Source organism: Chiloscyllium plagiosum, chromosome 16 (genome assembly GCF_004010195.1).
Source record: "Chiloscyllium plagiosum isolate BGI_BamShark_2017 chromosome 16, ASM401019v2, whole genome shotgun sequence".
NCBI lineage: Eukaryota > Metazoa > Chordata > Chondrichthyes > Orectolobiformes > Hemiscylliidae > Chiloscyllium > Chiloscyllium plagiosum.
The window spans coordinates 48,759,750-48,780,506 of NC_057725.1; the positions used below are offsets into that span (position 1 = coordinate 48,759,750).

The window sequence follows — 20,757 nt, forward strand, 5'->3', positions numbered from 1 at the left end:
TAATAATCACAAAGAAGGGTCCCATTATGTTGTATTAAGTATTTATTTATCTTCATGGAACTGAAGGTTCGAGCCGGGCTGTGGGGTCGTTCTTGCATTGGGGCTGGTCTGCTTCTTTTTGTGGGATGGTATATGGATCTTTACAAAATAACAAAGATCTTCATATCAACCTGCCTTGATCAGCTACTACCAGTCCATACCCCCTTTAAAAAGAGTGTTATGTTCCTCAGTTTATATTTCGGCTTTGCTGGGGCTAATTATCCTTCAGTTGTGATCAGTTATCTGCACCAGTTGAGCATGTTTGCTCATGTTATTGCTACACTTGGTTTGTGTGAGCAGCTGATTCAGAATGAGGGTAATCTGCAGTTGGCACTGACCTCCATCTGAATTGTATCTTCAAATACAGCAAGGACAATTGCACAGTTCAGAGGGAGCTGAGAGAGGAGTTTTACAAAGGTGAAGTCAGTTCAGCAATACTACTATCTCTAATTGAATTCCGACAGCTATCTGACATCTTACTTTTTTTTGGCTCAACTCCACTTTTATCTTTCAGACTTCCTCACTATGTAGCCTTGCACCATGATACTGGCAGAGTGTTGCAATACTGTGCTTAATGTTCACATTAACCTCTTGCTGCAACCTTGGTATCTCTTTTTTAAATATATTTGAGGATTCTTATTCTGCAGCAAAAAGTTTCCATTTTCATTTAACCGTTTAATTCCCTTATTCAGTTTAGTTGTTGTATTTATTAATTTTAGGTCCAGGACACTGAATTGAATCCCCTCTGTCTGGCATTAATAGGCAGGCGTGTGCTTAAAGTAGGGCAGCGCTTATAGCATTTATTATAGCATAGCTTATAGCATAGGGCCATTTATGTCTCTGCTACTCTGGTAGGAGTCTTGACATGGGAAATCCTGGTTTCTGCAGGCCCAGAGCAATTTGAAGTACTGATTTGTGGATTGTATACTGTGAACAATAAGGCTATTGGTACTTGATGTTCAGTAACCTAATCAATGGCCACATAGGGACCACAGTACGCTGCTCAAAAAAGAACTTCCAAAAATAGTTTTGTAAATTCTATTGGCTCTGTAACCACCACCAGGAGTAGCATTCTACATCCTAACAACTTGTTACATGACAGCAAGTTACACATGTTACATCTGCTTCTTTTGACCCTCACCTTTAAACCTACAGCCTTTGATTACTGATTATTCAGCTATTGAAAATATTTTGTTCATCCTATCTGCAACCATTATGCTTTTAAGCACCGTTTATCAAATTTCTTCTTGACCTTCTTTACTCTTTCAGTAAATTGCGCTGCACCCTGTCGCAAGTTTTCACATCCTAAAATGCAGTGCCCAGAATTGGACTCTCCACCAACAGGGTCTGAACGAGTGTTTTGTACAGTGTTGCATAATTTTCTGACGTTTTGAATCCTGTTACTCTTCTAAGCTTCGATCCTATATGCTTTATTATTTGTCGGTCTGTCTTGCTGCTTTTGAGGAACCCCATGTTTTCCCCTTTACTATTTAGCTTTCTTCCTGCCAGATTTTATCATATCATACTTTTCTGCATTGAATTTTACCTGTTATGTGTCTGTATATGCTGTGAGTCTTCTTGAAGCTTTCTACTGTCTTTTTCACTGTTTACTGTACTTTAAAACTTCTCCAATTATGGTTGAAATAACCTCCTTTCAATGTCAGTTGAGCATACTCCTTGCTGTGCTTGTTGAGTTGTATGAACTTGATCCACAATTGTTATGCTGTTACATAGGTGAAGGTGTTCATTTACTGGTATGTTAATAATTATACCAGTGATCAGAGTCCTTTAGTGATAGCCATTATACCATTATATTTAACAGCTTGATGCAGTTTAAATGAAGTTTTCATCTTTCTTCCTTGCAATATCTTTTAGAGACAATGCATAATTTGTAGACCATTATTGACCATACAACCCAGAGGTTTTTGACACAAAATCTGTTCTGTTTTACAGGTCTATTTTGGCAGATGGCTGATTGATGGAAGTCCTTATGTCGTGCTGTTAGACATTGGTGCTTCTAATTGGAGTCTCGACCAGTGGAAGACAGAGTTGTGGGACTCTTGCAATATTGGAATTCCCTGGTTTGACAAGGAAGCTAATGATGCAGTGCTCTTTGGGTTTCTCACCACATGGTTCTTGGGAGAAGTAAGTATTCAGATATCTTTTCAGTTCAATTTGAGAACATAATGGCCTGAAATGTCCTAGGAACTTGCTGCAGAAGGAATTTCCCAGGATGTTACATGGGGTTGGGACTCCAGATATATGTAGAAGCTGGGATTCTTCTTCGAGCAGAGGTTATTGAGGGGAGATTTATCAGAGGTGTTCCAAGCATATAGGTACAGAAGGAGAAAATGCTTCCAGTTGCAGAAGGGTCAGTAACCAGAGGACATGAATTGTAATCGACAAAAAGAACAAGAGGTGAAATGAGATAGAAAGTTCTGAAGCATTGACTTACAATGATCTGGAATGCACTACCTAATGGATGGTGGAAACAGATTTAATAATACGTTTCAAAAGAGAATTGAATGAATACTTGAGAATGGAATGCAGGATTCTGGGGAAAGGGCAGAAATGTGGAACAAATGGATAGACCTTTCCAAGGGTGGCCTCCTTCTGTGCTGTCTGGTTCTGTAATACTTTGTTTAAGTCTTTTATACAGTCTGTTCAAGTAGCAGTTTCATGGTAATTTATTTTACTATTTCATCCATCTTTGGATGAAACATTTTCACGCAACTTCCTTTTACACTTTGAGCATCAGTGAACAGTTGAAATATCAGAGGAGTGGATAACTTAAATCAAGAGTTTGTAAATTCCGTTACTTCATATGTTATTCCTGGCCACATCATCTGATTAAAGCAACAACCAGAAAGAGAAGCTGCTCAGCGTGGACAGCTTCAAAGGATGAGTTTCAAACAGTGCACATGAATACCATGTGCATTTAACAGACTGCTGTACAGAACCCTTAGCAGTATGTGATTGGCAATGCACAATATGATTAGATTTATTTACAAATTAACCATACAGTCACAGAGTTGGGATGAAGTACTTGCATTTTATTTACAACAGTATCCTTTTCCTTGATCCCTGCACAGAACTTCTGCTAAATAACATTAAAATTCAGACACATCTGCAATTATTGCAATACACTCCACGTGTAAAGATAAAGAATGATCATATTCAACGGGCATACAACCCAACACACCTCATCATACTAGTACGTCCATTTGTCTCATTTATACTGTACGAATGCTATAATTTATAAGACAATAAACTTTGTAAGGAGCAATCACAAATGGGCACCAGATTTTTTTTTTTAAACCTTCTTCTTCATTGCTCCTCAAGATTCTCTGCAAACTTCCCAATCCACCTCTTTGAAAACATTGGATGCTGGGTTTGGCTCACTGTACTCACCTTCTGTCAACTGCACCAAATAATATTAACCAAGACACTACTAACAGAATTGCAAAACAAAGATACTAAGAGAATCAGCATGTTGCTTCTCACAAACATCAATCAGCAAGTCAATTTGTGAACAATCATGAACTCGTGGTGCAGAAATTCCAATGACTAGGTAGTCTTTGGAACAGAGCAGATTACAATTGTGCATTGGGACCGCGCTGAAATCTCGATGCAGATGCAGCTGACTCTGCAAGAATGTCCACATCTTTGGGACAATAACCTGACATCTGGCACACTGAATGAATTAGAGAGTTTCAACATACAAGCTAAATAATTACCCAGGAAAATTCAAATGTTTAACAATAGCTGTAACTCTTGGGTAAACTTGAACCCATCATTCACCACTCAGCCATGACATCCCGGATTTGATGTCCTGTCCAGAAGACCGTAAGATAAAGGACCAGAATTGGGCCATTTGGCCCATCAAACTCCTCCACCATTTGATCTTGGGTGATCTATTTCTCAACCTTATTCTCCTGCCCTTCCTCTATAACTCTTGATCTCCTTACTAATCATAAACCTATCTCTGTCACAATGACATTGAATGACTTGGCCTTATCTGAAACAACGAGTTCCCAGATTCATCAAGTTCTGGTTGAAGAAATTCCTCCTTCTCCTCAGTTCGAAAGGCTCATCCTTTCACACTGACGCTGTGTTCTCAGGTCCCAGTCTCTCCTACCAATGCTAACATCTTCTCCATGTCCACTGTATCCAGGCCTCCCAGTATCCTGTAAGTTTCAATGAGATCCCCCTTTATCCTTCTAAGCTCTATCAAGCACAGACCCAGAGTCCTCAATCACTCTTTATATGTAATGTCCTTCACCCCCAGGATTCCTCCTGAGAAACCTCCGCTGGACCCCCTCCAATGCCAGCACATCCTTCCTCAGATATGGAGCCCAAAACTGTTCAGAATATTGGAAATGTGTTCTATCCAGAGCCTTATACAACCTCAGGAGTACATTAGAGCTCTTGTATTCCATCGCTCTTGAAATGAATGCTGCCAACTGAACCTGCAAGCTACCCGAAGAAAATCCTGAGCTAGGACTTCTAAGTCCTTTTATGCTTCAGATTTCCAAAGTCTTTCCTGATTTATAAAATAGTCAATGCCTCTATTCTTCCTTCCAAAGTGCATAACCTCCTACTTTACCCACATTTGTATTCCATTTGCCACTTCTTTGCCCACTCACATAGCCTGTCCAAGTCCTTCTGGAGCCTCCCTGCTACCTCAACATTATCTGTCCCTCCATCTACCTTTGTGTCATCTTCAAACTTAGCAAAAATGTTGTCAGTTTCTTCATTTAGTTGTTAATTTATAACGTGAATACCTTGTGGTCCCGCACTGACCCCTGCGGAACTCCAGTAGTCACCAGCTGTCATCCTGAAAAAGACCCCTTCATCCCGACTCTCTGCCTTCTGCCAGACAGCCAGTCCTCTATCCATGCCAGTACCTTGCCTCCAAACAACATGGGCTCTTATTTTGTTCAGCAAAATGGAAGTTTCTTTTCTCGTTTGATCAGTGTTGGAAATAGCATTTTATGGGAATAGGATATAGCAGCATGTTAACAATGTATTAAATAATTAAAATACTCTGAGTAGTTCAGCCTTGTGCATTTGGGATTCACTAACTGGGAAACTTTTGTCTCTCGTCGTGCCCTGAAATGTACAAAGGCGAAATATCGATGGCAGTGCTGACCATGACAGTACTTCATAACCACCAGCTCCATAAGGAAACAGAACATCTCATAGAACTACAGAACAAATAGATGGTGGACAAGGAAAGGGGGTGGGGAAGGGGGGTGATGATGATGATTAAAGTTCCAGGGATAAAATCTGACATCAGTGTCTACTTAAACATCTGATTTTATTTAAGACATTTTTTTGGGTGTCTGCATAATTCCTGCTGAGGTGGTGTGCTAACAGTTATAATATTAGGGTTGGCTTCTTTTAAAGAGATATTTGCCCTAATTTGAAGTTAATGCCTCCTGCATGAACATATGGTTTGTGAAGGCAATTCTAAAATGGAGATAACTGTTAAGGGGTTAGTTAAAGGGGAAGGGTCTGTAGATCGATGTAGATATGTAGCTCAGTGGTCAGAGCCGTTTCCTTCATTCCCTAATTCTCAAAGAAGACCTGCTCCCTGTCGCAGCTGGTGGTTACCTATTACCCATGGCTGTGGGAGATGCCACTGCCATCAAGGTGTTTGCCTCTGGTCCTTCTGAGGCACTATCAAAAACATGTTAAAACGTCTCCAAGTTGGTTGTTCCTCACACCATAGGCAGATGAGATTCCAGCTACAAGAAAAGGTCCATGTAGGTCTGCATTTGATCCATTGGGAGTTTCCATGATGCTTTCACACTGCAATCGTCCTACATCCTCAATCCTTGATATCTGGAAATACTTTTGAGAATTAGATGGCAAAAGCTGTTTAGTGAACTTATGAGCAGCCCCTGTGAGTGCTGCCCCTGACAGCGATATGACTATTGGATATGTTATTGAGCAAGGAATATGCTGAAACTGTGGTTGTATGCCTCAGGTCTGGAGGTCCCTTTCAGGACTCATCAGCGAGAGTCTTTAGCATAATTGTAGTGTGCTACATTCTGCAGAACATATCCTAACAGTAACGACTAAGATGGAAGATAAACTAGTAGCTCATCATCTAATGAGTTCATGAAACAAGAAAGAATTTGAAGGTAAAGATATGGCACCCAGCATCAGACCATTTTATTCACATTGCTGTTTGAATTCCCCAATATTGAAGTTTCAGTTCATACTTGACCAAAGTAACTGTGATAGCTTCTGGCCACCCCAATAGAGTTGTCCTGTTACCAAACATCTGCCAATTACTCCTTCACAAATTTGTTTTTATCAATTCAGTTCTTCAATTCATTAACAACTAACTGATAAAGCACATTCACACCTACACCCAAAATTAAGCAACATGGGAAAGTGGTACAAATGATTATACCACTGATGAACCAAAAAACTTCTCCTTACCCTGCCTTCTGACATAGTGCAACCCTTGTTACTTGAACTGAGTAAGTAACAGTCTGCTCTAAACACCACTCTGACACACATAATATTCTTGGCCAGCAACTCTGAGTGGTAAAGATCATGAGAAGCCAATCAAAGTCTGCTCCGGGGCAGCTACACAGTGTTAGAGTCTGTCTCCACTAGAAAATATATGTTTTATATCTTTAACAAATTAATCTGTCCAATCTAGCTGACCTACAACTCTTGGATATGCATAATACAAGAACTTGTGTCATCAGCTGGATTGTGGTATTTAACCATTTCCTTTCTTGGTACAAAATCCATAATGACAATGTACTAATATGGTCACTGTCCACCAAAGAGTGCTAATGAAATAGAATGCTTCCAAAAATAACAAAGGAAATAATTTGCTTTGTAGACAGAAGATCTAGCTTCAAGTATAATCTGTTGCCAGGAGTCATAGAATCACACATCAGTGTGAATACTTAAAAGATATAAAAACCTGCAGGTTTCCCTGTTGGATCCCCTGGTGATTTCCTACACTAAAGTGATGGAAGGCACCATCAGTGTTGTCAAGCAGCATTTGCCCAACAATAGCCTGCTCCCTTCTTAACATCTGGAGCAGTCAATTTAACTTGAATTGTAATTGATTTGATTTAATTTAATTTCAAAAGGATAACATGCGATCTCTACTTTTTTTTCAACAATTGTTTAAAAAGTTATGATGAATAATTCATGAACTTCATGATAGGCATCTAAAAGTAAACATAATCCAGTCTAAAGCAATTTGTTCATGTGATGGTAATAACAAGACAGCTGAAAGGAAAGTGGAGATTAAGCAGCAATGTGCAGCAATATGTTTCACCAAGTCAATCCCATCTTGCTCCATATTTTTAACTGTCAGTTGCATTGTCTGAGCTCTTTATTTAGCCTGGGCCTTGTACCTTGAGGCTACTTGTGCACAATTCTGCACCACTACCACTGGCCTTTGGTCAATCTTTTGACTGCACATTGCTGCTTAATCTCCACTTTCCTTTCAGCTGTCTTGTTATTACCATCACATGAACAAATTGCTTTAGACTGGATTATGTTTACTTTTAGATGCCTATCATGAAGTTCATGAATTACTCATCATAACTTTTTAAACAATTGTTGAAAAAAAAGTGGAGATCGCATGTTATCCTTTTGAAAATCTGTTTTTGCTGTTGACTTGCTTTCTTCATAACACAGAACATAGTACTTGGAATGAGAGGCCATACATTTCTTTGGAAGAATTCTAAGGATCTGTCTAGCCCAGTGTGAAACATTCATCTGCCCCATGCATTCACCTTAATTTTGTCTCACATTCTTGGCTCAGGAATGTTAGTATAGTCTTGAATCATGGCAGTATTTGAGCTAACCATAGCATCAAAGCGAAGCTAAAGAAAAGGCAATGGGAAACTGTCCAATCAGACACGAGGATAAATGTTTTCTGAAAATCAGCAAGCTCAGAATAGGTTGAGGGAAAATGATGTAAACTGTGTTTAGATCACCTTTAGAAAAAAAAACTACATTGTAAGGATGTTTGGTCAATGCCACATTATAAACACAGAAACTAACAGGAGGAACTGATGAAAAATTTTCTTCCTTTTTTTAAACCTGCAATTACGCCCAAGGGCACTCTGTTGTTTTAGCTCTGATCAAGAATATTTATTGTATTCGAGGAGAAAGTGAGGTCTGCAGATGCTGGAGATCAAAGTTGAAACTTTATTGCTGGAACAGCACAGCAGGTCAGGCAGCATCCAGGGAACAGGAGATTCGACGTTTCGGGCACAGGCCCTTCTTCAGGAATGAGCAGAGAGTGTTCAGCAGGAGAAGATAAAAGGTAGGGAGGAGGGACTTGGAGGAGGGGCGTTGGAAATGTGATAGGTGGAAAGAGGTCAAGGTGAGGGTGATAGGTCGGAGTAGGGTGGAGGCGGAGAGGTCAAGAAGAAGACTGCAGGTCAGGAAGGCGGTGCCGGGCTGGAAGGATCCGGCTGAGACAGGGTGATCCCCCCACCCTGTCTCAGCCGGATCCTTCCAGCCCGGCACCGCCTTCCTGACCTGCAGTCTTCTTCTTGACCTCTCCGCCTCCACCCTACTCCGACCTATCACCCTCACCTTGACCTCTTTCCACCTATCACATTTCCAACGCCCCTCCTCCAAGTCCCTCCTCCCTACCTTTTATCTTCTCCTGCTGAACACTCTCTGCTCATTCCTGAAGAAGGGCCTGTGCCCGAAACGTCGAATCTCCTGTTCCCTGGATGCTGCCTGACCTGCTGTGCTGTTCCAGCAATAAAGTTTCAACTATTTATTGTATTCCCCTACCACTGTTAGTATTTGTTAGGGAGTTGGCTCTTTAGAATAATCAATCTGAAGGATTGAATTTTGGAAGTATGCTGTATTCACTGAAATAAATGTTGGTCTTTATGGTTAAAACAAACTTTATTTTCCAGTTTGCAGCCCAGTCGAAAGGTGAGCACTTCATCCTTGCTCACTTCCATGAATGGCTGTCAGGGATTGGCCTGGTTATGACTCGCATTCGAAAACTACCCGTTGCAACAATTTTTACAACTCATGCAACATTGTTGGGACGCTACCTCTGTGCTGGCAATGTTGATTTTTACAATAGTCTGAAAAACGTAAGTGTGTCTTTGTAGCATCTATGTCCTTTCTATGGTTTATACGCTATTTATTTTGATAAGAATGTCATGGTGTGCAGGTAATAAATGACACAAAGTAAAGTTTGTGGATCTACTTTGAGAACTGAATATTGCAAAGAACAGCAATGTTTATTGCCTCTGGGACTTGGCTATAAACCCATCCAAGAACAATTTAGCACATTATAAATTATCATAGGATGAGGAAAAGCTATTTTCTCCACTGTGACAGTGTAATAACAAGAAAGAAAAGAATGGAATAAAAAGCAGATACTGGAAATCTGAAACTGAAACAGAAATTACTGAAAATACTGAGCAGGGCCTGCAGCATCTGTACAGAGAAAGTGGAATCAACATTCTGGGTCCAGTGACTCTTCCTCAGAGCTAGATGATAGCATCTCGGGGGAAACAATACTATTAATCTTGATGAAGGAGGTTTGGGGTGGGAGGGGAGAAAAGGAGTGAGGTAGAGATGGAGACCAGGCAAAGAGAGAGAGAGGAATAAAGAATGGAAACCTGGCACAAAAGCACAAGATACTCGAAAAACAGAAAATCAGCAAATTTCTGTAATTGTAATATGCAAAATTGTTTTGAGGGTTGTTTCAGTATCTAATTCACAAAGGCTGTTTCGCCTACTACATGTGGACGTGCCAGTTGTCACAGTGTAACAAACACAAGGGCACCTTCTGGTTAGTCAGTGTGATTGCAATCCTGATATCGAGCCCCAGTTTGGTGATGAATCACAGACCACAAACTCACTGGCTCCACCTCCCGCTGGGCACTTTACGAAATAGTGTATATTTTTAGAAGTAAAATTGCAAATTATTTCATTAGTATTTCATATGATTTTGATGTGCTTAGACAAAGTAATGAATTTCCATGTGCTTGGTTAGAATTTGGTCTAACCTGTCACACAAAATGAGTGGTGTAATGCTGTTGGTGCTTATAAGCCCTGCTTAGCACTGGATGTTGCAAGCACAGACAATGTGTGTTCATTAAAAAGCTAGACAATTTAAAGACAAGGGTGTTGAGCCTTTTTAATACCACCCCAGTTCCCAAACTGTCCCCAGCTATCGATTAGGCTTTCATGTGGCACGCTACAGTAGTTGCTATTTATTTGCTTTTTCCAAAGCATTAACTAATGATAATAGGAGCCCCACAAGGTCACATCTCCAGAGGTTTTGAGAGTGGAGGAAGCAGTTTTATGTCAGGTTTAGGATATCTGAGATGAATACTCTTACCTGTACCCCATCACCTGCAAAATAGGAGACCCTCGCATTGGTACAGATTACAGTGGAAACTAGTCTTTCAGTGATTGCAGTGCCAACTGACGCCAGTAGCACTGCAATGAAAATGAATGTATGTCTAAGCCTTACATTAAAATGTCCTACAGAAATGTTCCACTCACAATATTCCATCCTGGATATGATGACAAATGCGGGAAGACATGTCATCATGTACAGGACCTAGCATTGCTTGTTAGGTTGCACCTTATGCTCAGATGTCACCAACCAATTCTGCAAATGTAGGCAAATATGAGTGTGATAACCTGTTTTTGCAGGGTCTGATACAGCAGAATGCAAGATAGCCAAGCTGTGTTATCTGCTTCAAGGATAACAATGACGTGATATGACATTGAGATTGCATACATTCAGAACAGTAGCAATCACTATGGCCTGAAACTTCATTGCATGTTTGTGCAATGGATCGTATATGTGTTAAGTTCTGGCATGCTTCTCTGGAGTGGTGCAAACAGTTTGGGCAGTACGAGAGTCATAGAGATGTACAGCATGGAAACAGACCCTTCGGTCCAACCCATCCATGCCGACCAAATATCCCAACCCAATATGGTCCCACCTGCCAGCACCCGGCCCATATCCCTCCAAACCTTTCCTATTTATATACCCATCCAAATGCCTTTTAAATGTTGCAATTGTACCAGCCTACACCACGTCCTCTGGCAGCTCATTCCATACACGTACCACCCTCTGCATGAAAAAGTTGCCCCTTAGGTCTCTTTTATATCTTTCCCCTCTCACCTTAAGCCTATGCCCTCCAGTTCTGGACTCCCCGACCCCAGGGAAAAGATGTTGTCTATTTACCCTATCCATGCTCCTCATAATTTTGTAAACCTCTATAAGGTCACAACTCAGCCTCCGACGCTCCAGGGAAAACAGCCCCAGCCTGTTCAGCCTCTCCCTGTAGGTCAGAATCCAACCCTGGCAACATCCTTGTAAATCTTTCTGAACCCTTTTAAGTATCACAACATCTTTCTGATAGGAAGGAGACCAGAATTGCATGCAATATTCCAACAGTGGCCTAACCAATGTTCTGTACAGCCGCAAAATGACTTCCCAAATCCTGCACTCAATACTCTGACCAATAAAGGAATGCATACCAAACGCCAAACACCTTCTTCACTATCCTATCTACCTGCGACTCCACTTTCAAGGAGCTATGAACCTGCACTCCAAGGTCTCTTTGTTCAGCAACACTCCCTAGAACCTTACCATTAAGTGTAAAAGTCCTGCTAAGATTTGCTTTCCCAAAATGCAGCACCTTGCATTTATCTGAATTAAACTCCATCTGTCACTTCTCAGGCCATTGGCCCATCTGGTCAACATCCTGTTGTAATCTGAGGTAACCCTCTTCGCTGTCCACTACACCTCCAATTTTGGTGTCATCTGCAAGCTTACTAACTTACTAACCATACCTCTTATGCTCGCATCCAAACCATTTATGTAAATGACAAAAAGTAGAGGACCCAGCACCGATCCTTGTGGCACTCCACTGGTCACAGGCCTCCAGTCTGAAAAACAACCCTCCACCACCACCCTCTGTCTTCTACCTTTGAGCCAGTTCTGTATCCAAATGGCTAGTTCTTCCTGTATTCCATGAGATCTAACCTTGCTAACCAATCTCCCATGGGGAAACCTTGTCGAACGCCTTACTGAAGTCCATGTAGATCACATCTACTGCTCTGCCCTCATCAATCTTCTTTGTTACTTCTTCAAACAACTCAATCAAGTTTGTGAGACATGAAGCCATGTTGACTATCCCGAATCAGTCCTTGCCTTTCCAAATACATGTACATCCTGTCCCTCAGGATTCCCTCCAACAACTTGACCACCAACAAGGTCAGGCTCACCGGTCTGTAGTTCCCTGGCTTGTGTTTACCGCCCTTCTTAAACAGTGGCACCACGTTAGCCAACTTCCAGTCTTCCGGCACCTCATCTTTGACTATCGATGATACAAATATCTCAGCAAGAGGCCCAGCAATCACTTCTCTAGCTTCCCACAGAATTCTAGGGTACACGTGATCAGGTCCTGTGGATTTATCCACCTTTACACATTTCAAGACATCCATCACTTCCTCCTCTGTAATATGGACATTTTGCAAGGTGTCACCATTTATTTCCTTTCAGTTTATATCTTCCATATCCTTTTCCACAGTAAATACTGATGCAAAATACGGGTTTAGTATCTCCCCCATTTTCTGTGGTTGCCTTGCTTTTCTTTGAGGGGTCCTACTCTCTCCCTAGTTACCCTTTTGTCCTTCATGTATTTGTAAAAACCCTTTGGATTCTTCTTAATTCTACTTGTCAAAGCTACCTCACGTCCCCTTTTTGCCCTCCTGATTTCTCTCTTAAGTATACTCCTACTGCCTTTATACTCTTCTAAGGATTTGATCTACCCTGTCTATACCTTACATATGCTTCCTTCTTTTTCTTAACCAAACCCTCAATTTCTTTAGTCATTCAGCATTTTCTATACCTACCAGCTTTTCCTTTCACCCTGACAGGAATATACTTTCTCTGGATTCTCGTTATCTCATTTCTGAAGGTTTCCCATTTTCCAGCCGTCGCTTTACCTGCGAACATTTGCCCCCAATCAGTTTTTGAAAGTTCTTGCCTAATACCGTCAAAATTGGCCTTTCTCCAATTTAGAACTTCAACTTTTAGATCTGGTCTATCCATTTCCATCACTATTTTAAATATGATCGAATTATGGTTGCTGGCCCCAAAGTGCTCCCACACTGACACTTCAGTCACCTGCCCTGCCTTATTTCCCAAGAGTAGGTCAAGTTTTGCACCTTCTCTAGTACGTACATCCACATACTGAATCAGAACATTTTCTTGTACACATTTAATAAATTCCTCTCCATCTAAATCCTTAACACTATGGCAGTCCCAGTCTATGTTTGGAAAGTTAAAATCCCCTACCATAACTACCCTATTATTCTTACAGATACATGAGATCTCCTTACAAGTTTGTTTCTCAATTTCCCTCTGACTATTGGGGGGTCTATAATACAATTCCAGTAAGATGATCATCCCTTTCTTATTCTGTTAGGCCCCTTGCATTGAAATAAATGCAGTTTAATTTATTAGTCCTACCTTGTCCCTGCCTGCCCTGACTGTTTGACTCACTTCTGTTCTCAACTGTACCCGTCTCAGATCGATCTCTTTCCTCACTATCTCCCTGGGTCCCACCCCCCCCCACCCCCCCCCCCACCTTGCTAGTTTAAATCCTCCCAAGCATTTCTAGCAAATTTCCCTGCCAGTAAATTAGTCCCCTTCCAATTTAGGTGCAATCTGTCCTTCTTGTACAGTCACTCAAAAGAGATTCCAATGATCCAAAAATGTGGATCCTTCTCCCATACACCAGCTTCTCAGCCATGCATTCATCTGCTCTATCCTCCTACTCTTGCTCTCACTAGCTCATAGCACTGGGAGTAATCCAGATACTGCTACCCTTGAGGACCTCCTTTTTAAATTTCTGCCTAACTTTCTGTGATCTCCCTTCAGAATCTCAACCTTTTCCCTTCCAATGTCATTGGTTCCAATGTGGACAATGACGTCTTGCTGGCCCCTCTCCCCCATGAGAACATGCTGCACCCTCTGAGACATCCTTGATCCTGGCACCAGGGAAAAGCACCATTCTGCTTTTTCTCTGCTGGCCACAGAAACGTCTATCTGTATCTCCGACTACAGAATCCCCTAACACAATTGATCTCTTGGAAGCCGACATACCCCTCGTTACATTAGAGCCAGTCTCGATTCCAGAAACTTGGCTGTTCGTGCTACGTTCCCCTGAGAATCCATCACCCCCTACATTTTCCAAAACAGCATACCTGTTTGAAATGGGTATATCCACAAAAGACTCCTGCACTAGCTGCCTATCTCTCTTACCCTTCCTGGAGTTAACCCATCTATGTGACTGTATCTGAGACTTTTCCCCCTTTCTATAACTGCCATCCATCACATACTGTTGCTGTTGCATGGGATCTGTCTCTCCAACCAATTCACTCAATCTGATAAGATTCGCATCCAACAGCATTTATGGCAGATATAATCCACAATAACCCTTAAATCTGTTTAAACTCCCACATCTGTCAAGAAGTACATATCACTACAAAGGCCATTTTTGCTCCTTCACAATCTACAGACCCAGAAAATAACACCGTCTTATTCCTCTACAAACACTGCCCCAGGTTAAAATATAAGCCATAGCTATTAATTTCAAGTTTAATCAAGAGACTTATCTCCAAAAACATATAATCAAGAAAGAATCCACTATACTCACTACTGCAGCCTTTCTCTTGGACAGACTTAAAACAACAATGAACTTAGCTGATTCTGTGCTGTGAACTTCGCCCAACAGTTCCTCCAAGATTAGTTGTGAATTTCACTTTGTTAATTTTCCTACACGCACTCCGATGTCCAACGATACATGAATTCAAACAGCAAAGGCGGTAACTGCGCAGGTTTTCTCTCTCTCTCTCCCTCTCCCTCACCATGTGCTTCCTTTGTCTGCTCTTCTTCCTTTTAAACTGCTGTTGTTTTGACTTTTTTTCTCCAAAGTTCCAAAACAATGCAACAGCATATAAAACAGTAATTGCTGCTCCTTGAATTCAAGGAATTCAAATGAAGATCAGATGATCGGCTGCAAATTCAGGTTTGCATCCACGTGTCCTTGGCATAGAATCATATGATAAATGGAGGACCTTTGGCCTTTTGTTTCTTGACTGGTTCTTAGAAAGAGCTGTTACATTTATCAACATGTCCTGCCATTTTCAGTAATTTCTGTGTCAGCCCTTTTGACCTGGTCTATCTATCAATCTTCTGTCCTATCAGTATTGGCAATGGTTGTAGATAGCAACTTTCCGTCAATTGAATTGAAAACTGTTGTCAGTTTAGGAAACGCAATGACCATAGACATGGAATGACTGAAGAGTATAAAACAGTTAGTTAGTTTAACTGGCTTAGCCAGTTTCCCCCTCCTACCTGTTGTGTTGTCACTTAATGTATCCAAAGTTTGCACTTCGTCTTCCAACGGAGGTCAAACTCAAACTGAGTGTTAACAACACTGGACTACAAGTAGGTCTTAAATCAAGCAATGGATTGAGATGACATTGAGCTGAAACATTAACTCTGTCCCTCGCTCTGCAAGGTGCTGTCAGGTCTGCTGACTGTTTCAGGTTGGTTTTGTTTCAGATGTCTAATTTCTGCTATATTTTGCTTTTGTAATCCAGACTGGAACTGATTTACTACATAAGGAGCACAATCACCTGAAATAATATTTTGTTAAAACTATTAACTGCTTACGTATTTCAACTCCCAGTTTCCCTTTGGCTCTGTGCATACTGGCCTTTGTCCCTTTAATGCGTTGTTGGCTGGAGAATATATGAGACGTTCAAAGAGATTGGGAAGGGTTTTGTTTTCTGGGAATGCTAGCTTCGTGAAGCCTGGGATGGGGAGGTAAGGGAGCGATAGATGTTCCATATCGATGGACTGGCTGGTGAACTCCTTTCCTTTGTAGTATGCTTCATATATTCTACCCATTATTTCCTGTTTGTATTTCAAATTTCCTCAGTTCATGATTCCTCTTTTTATCTAAAATTGTGCGCTTTCCTCATAGCTTGTTTCCTCTCTTGAAACAGTTTGATGTTGATAAAGAGGCTGGTTCAAGGCAGATTTACCATCGATACTGCATGGAGCGAGCTGCTATTCACTGTGCCCATGTCTTCACCACAGTGTCAGAGATAACTGCCATGGAGGCAGAGCACCTGCTGAAACGCAAACCAGGTGAGTTCACCTGAATCAGTCCTGTGTTTAGGAGATCTTCTAATATTACTCTCTTGCTCTGTTTATTTATCCAATTATTTACTCCAGATCTGGGGAGCCAAATTACCACTTCCTTATTTGTTACGTTTAAGGGGTTTATTCTGCCATTTTGCTAAAGAGTATCTCCTAAACAGATAATATGCAGCATTGTTGGTGTCTCTGCCCAAGTTCATATGGCTCTTGCACTGAGTGATGCAGCTACACTGTGCACAGGCTCTGGCTTGTCCTGAACCTATTTAACAAAGGCCACTTCCTCCATGGTAGTTAAAAACGTGTCTTTTGATAGATGAGTCAAGTAAAAGCAAAATACTGGAAATTTGAAACAATAATAAAAATTGCTGGAGAAACTCAGCATCAGTGGAGAGAGAAACAGAGGTAATATTTTGACTCCAATATGACTCTTCTTAAAATAAGGTTAATGTGAATAAGGTTAATGATTCAGTTTGATGACCTTAAGTAAGATCATCGTCCTGAGAAATTGACTCTTTCTCTCACACCTACTTCCAGACATGCTGAATATTTCCACCCTTTTGTGTTTTTCTTTTAGCTTTACACTATCTGCAGTATTTTGATCCTACCAGACCAGCATAGTAGCATTGGAGTAATCACAAGGAAACATAAATATATCAAATTCTGGAATTACACAGAAAGTCAGTCATTCATTTCTTGCACAACTATGTGCTCTAACTCAACTGGAGATTTTTACTGTGTTTTTTATATCTGCATGTTTTGAAGTACTTTTTTTCTTCCTCTTAGATGTGGTCACTCCTAATGGACTCAACATAAAGAAGTTCTCTGCTATGCATGAATTCCAGAACCTACATGCACGCAGTAAAAGTCACATCCAGGAGTTTGTCCGGGGCCACTTCTATGGGTAAGCTCAAAACAAAGCGAGGACATGGTGTAAAGTAGGGAATTGGCCTTTTTCCTTTGATGTAGTTGGTTCACATTACGCTCCGTACTGGAAGGTGTTCCTGGGTGAAAATGTTATTTTAAGCATATGACCATAGAACAATGTCTCCTTCAGAACCCTTTCTTGAGTAGGAAGTGGGAAATAACATTGAAAGATATGAAGCAGTAGCTTTCAGATGTGTCAAAGATCTAAACTGGCATTTCTTTGTGGAATCGACTTGATTAGTGTGGTTTTGATGTAGTTATTTATGATATTGTATGGTAGCGGGACACCCCTTTATATGAATAGACATTTACCTCACTGCCTCCATTTGCTGTCATTTGGAATGGCCTCATGTAATCGAGTAAGCTTTATGCTCATTTTGTATTGAGCTCGATATTGTAAAGATGTATGATTTCGCAAGGAATACATATCTTTTCCTCTTTAAAATATAATGGACACTGAGAACAGTTACAACACATAGCTAAGTGAAATCATCTGAATATGGCAATGGCACCCTAAGATATAGAATCTCTACAGTGTGGAAACGAGCCCTTTGGCCCAACAAGTACACACTGACCCTCCGAAGAGTTACCCACCCAGTCCCCTAAATTTACCCCAGACTAATGCACCTAACCTATACATCTCTGAACACTATGGCCAATTCACCTGACCTGTACATCTTTGGATTGTGGGAGGAAACCGAAGCACCCAGAGAAAACCCACGCAGATACGGGGAGAATGTGCAAACTCCACACAGACGGTCGCCCGAGGCAGGAATCGAACCCGGATTCCTGGCGCTGTGAGGCAGCAGTGCTAACCACTGAGCCACTGTGCCACCCCGAAAGTGACTAATGTTGCAATTATTGCCTTTCCACATTTTGAAGAAGGCATAGTTGAATTTCCAATTGTAGCCCAGTTTTTAGCAAGTCTCATTGTGAGCAATGAGGTTGGAGATTGAAATCTTATTCAAGGACTTAAACACAAAACTTCAGTAATGCACTGGAGTGATGGCTTTGAGGTGGCATTCCCCTGTCAGAGTTGGTGCCTTTTGGATGAGGCCTTAACTTGAAGCCTTATCAATCTGCTAGATGTCAAGGATAGATAACTAGTGCTGAAAGGATATTTAGCCACCTTCCTCTATTGGGTGCTATTGATAGTTCTCTCTGCATCATATACAAAGCACAGCATTAATTTGGTTTGTTTTACTTTGAATTTAGAACTCCTTGATCTTGATTCTTCCCCAATGCACACACACAAGGGATCACAGATTTTGCCTTATCTGTTCATTATCTTTTCTCAGTGAGCACAGGATTATAAAATTATAAGTAACAACAACAACAAAACCAGCAATTGCTGGAAAATATGGAAACCCAGTTTTTAAGAAGGGTCACTGTACTTGACACGTTAACTCTGATTTCTCTCCACAGATGCTGCCAGACCTGCTGAGATTTTCCAGCAATTTCAATATTTATTTCTGATTTCCAGCATCCACAGGTCTTCTGGTTTTTAATTATAAAATCATAATTATTTTTTCCCAGATGCCTGAACTTTGACTTGGATAAGACCTTGTTTATTTTCATCGCAGGAAGATATGAGTTCTCAAATAAAGGTGCTGACATATTTCTGGAAGCTTTGGCTCGTCTAAATTATCTACTCAAGGTGAGAAGCAGAATCCAAACTGGATCATCCTTTGTTTGTTGTCAAGTGTGAGCCTAAAAGCAGAAAATGTATTCCACCGAGCCAATTCCAAAGTCTTAGGAAACATGTTCCCATAATATATGCTGCATTCTTCCATCAGCTTTTTTATGATGATCCTTGGCCAGCAATTGTCATACAGTGCTAAATAATCCAACGTTGAACAAAACGACACAAAAACAACTTGCACTACTGTTGTGTCTTTATCAGAAAGACCCAAGGCACCTAATAAGAGCACTATCTGTAAAGATTTGACATGGAGCCACAGCAGGAGATGTCAAAGCAGGGGACCAAAATCTTGGTCAAAAAGGAGCAGTTTAAAGGAGGAAAGTGAGGTAGAGTGGAGAAGTAGTTTAGGGAGGTTATTGCAGAGCTTAAAGTTTAGGTATCTCAAAAATAAGCTGCCAAAGGTGGTGCAAATAAAAACAGGGGATGCACAAGTTGCCAGACTTGGAGGAGGGCCAAAGACCTTGCAGACTTCTGGGGCTGAAGGGGATCGCACAGATATGGTAAGTACCAAACTGACGGAAGGTTTTGAAAGCAAGAATGAGGATTCTAAAAGTTAGTGATTGCTAACAAGAATGGAAGTGGCAGATGAGCCTGATTGGAGTAAATCAAACCAAATTGTACAAAAAACAAGCATGATTTTTCAGTTGATAGCACATTCAAAGCTTTTGGAGAGCAATTTGAGGTTGGGTTGGTGTAGTGTCCTGGATGATGTTTGAGTCATGAACAGTTTTGAAAGAGAGCTGAGCCCTGTAATTCTTCATGTAGTCCAACCACATTCCACTGTGGTGATTAATCGAATTGTCTGCAATAGACATTCAATCTATTGCCTAACCCTATGGTGAGGAGATGAGGGGAGTAGGGAAGACTGGCTGGGGTGAGAAGTAATGGTTTTAATGGGAGCAAGAATATCAAATATAAAAGGAGAGCATGTAATTCAGTAAATTGGTAGCTGCAGAACTAAGATGATGAATACTGGGCCAAACTATGGGTGTCTGAACTGGTAACTTAAATTTCACTGCTGTTACAAATTTTAAGAATTACTGTTGATCTTATTCATGATGTGGAGGAGCCGGTGTTGAATTGGGGTAGACAAAGTTAAAAATCAGAGTAGTGCTGGAAAAGCACAGCAGGTCAGGCAGCATCCAAGGAGCAGGAAAATCGACATTTCGGGCAAAAGCCCTTCATTAGGATTCCTGTGTTGAATAGCACTTGCTGTTTCCAGCATCTGCAGTCCTCACTTTTGCAAAGTTAAAAATCACACAACATCAGGTCACAACACAGGTCTAACAGGTTCATTTGGAAGCACTAGCTTTTGGAGTGCTGCTCCTTCATCAGGTAGCTATTGGGGCAGAATCATACGACACAGAATTTATGTCAAAAAGATCAAAGTATTATACAGCTGATGCAATGTATTGAACAAACCTAGGTTGCTGTTAAGTCTTTAGTCACTTAGACTGTGGTTGCAGGTTTCAATTCATATTTGATTAACATATTCATGAATCAAAACCTGCAACCCATTCTTAGTGACTAAAGACTTAACAGCAATCTAGGTTTGATTAGATTAGATTCCCTACAGTGTGGAAACAGGCCCTTTGGCCCAACAAGTCCACAACCACCCTCTGAAGATTATCCCACCCAGACCCATTTACCTCTGACAAATGCACCTAATACAATGGGCAATTTAGCATAGCCAGTTCACCTGAACTGCACATCTTTGGATTGTGGGAGGAAACCGGAGCACCCGGAGGAAACCCACGCAGACACGGTGAGAATGTGCAAACGCAGACAGTCACCCGAGGCTGGAATTGAACCTGGGTCGCTGGCGCTGTGAAGCAGCAGTGCTAACCACTGAGCCACCGTGCCA

The 20,757-nt window shown here is 41.1% G+C and overlaps 1 protein-coding gene across 1 annotated transcript in view; it reads left to right on the forward strand.

Annotated features, from left to right (window-relative positions):
- The first annotated feature begins 297 nt into the window (after positions 1 to 297).
- The window catches only part of LOC122558096 (glycogen [starch] synthase, muscle-like), a 58,130-nt gene continuing 37,670 nt past the window's right edge, over positions 298 to 20,757 (forward strand). Inside the window, exons 1-7 of the mRNA XM_043706416.1 lie at positions 298 to 355; positions 1,774 to 1,793; positions 1,993 to 2,184; positions 8,964 to 9,149; positions 16,111 to 16,255; positions 17,051 to 17,168; positions 18,728 to 18,848. Of these exons, the coding sequence (XP_043562351.1) occupies positions 298 to 355; positions 1,774 to 1,793; positions 1,993 to 2,184; positions 8,964 to 9,149; positions 16,111 to 16,255; positions 17,051 to 17,168; positions 18,728 to 18,848 (840 nt within the window). The remainder of the gene's footprint in view (positions 356 to 1,773; positions 1,794 to 1,992; positions 2,185 to 8,963; positions 9,150 to 16,110; positions 16,256 to 17,050; positions 17,169 to 18,727; positions 18,849 to 20,757) is intronic.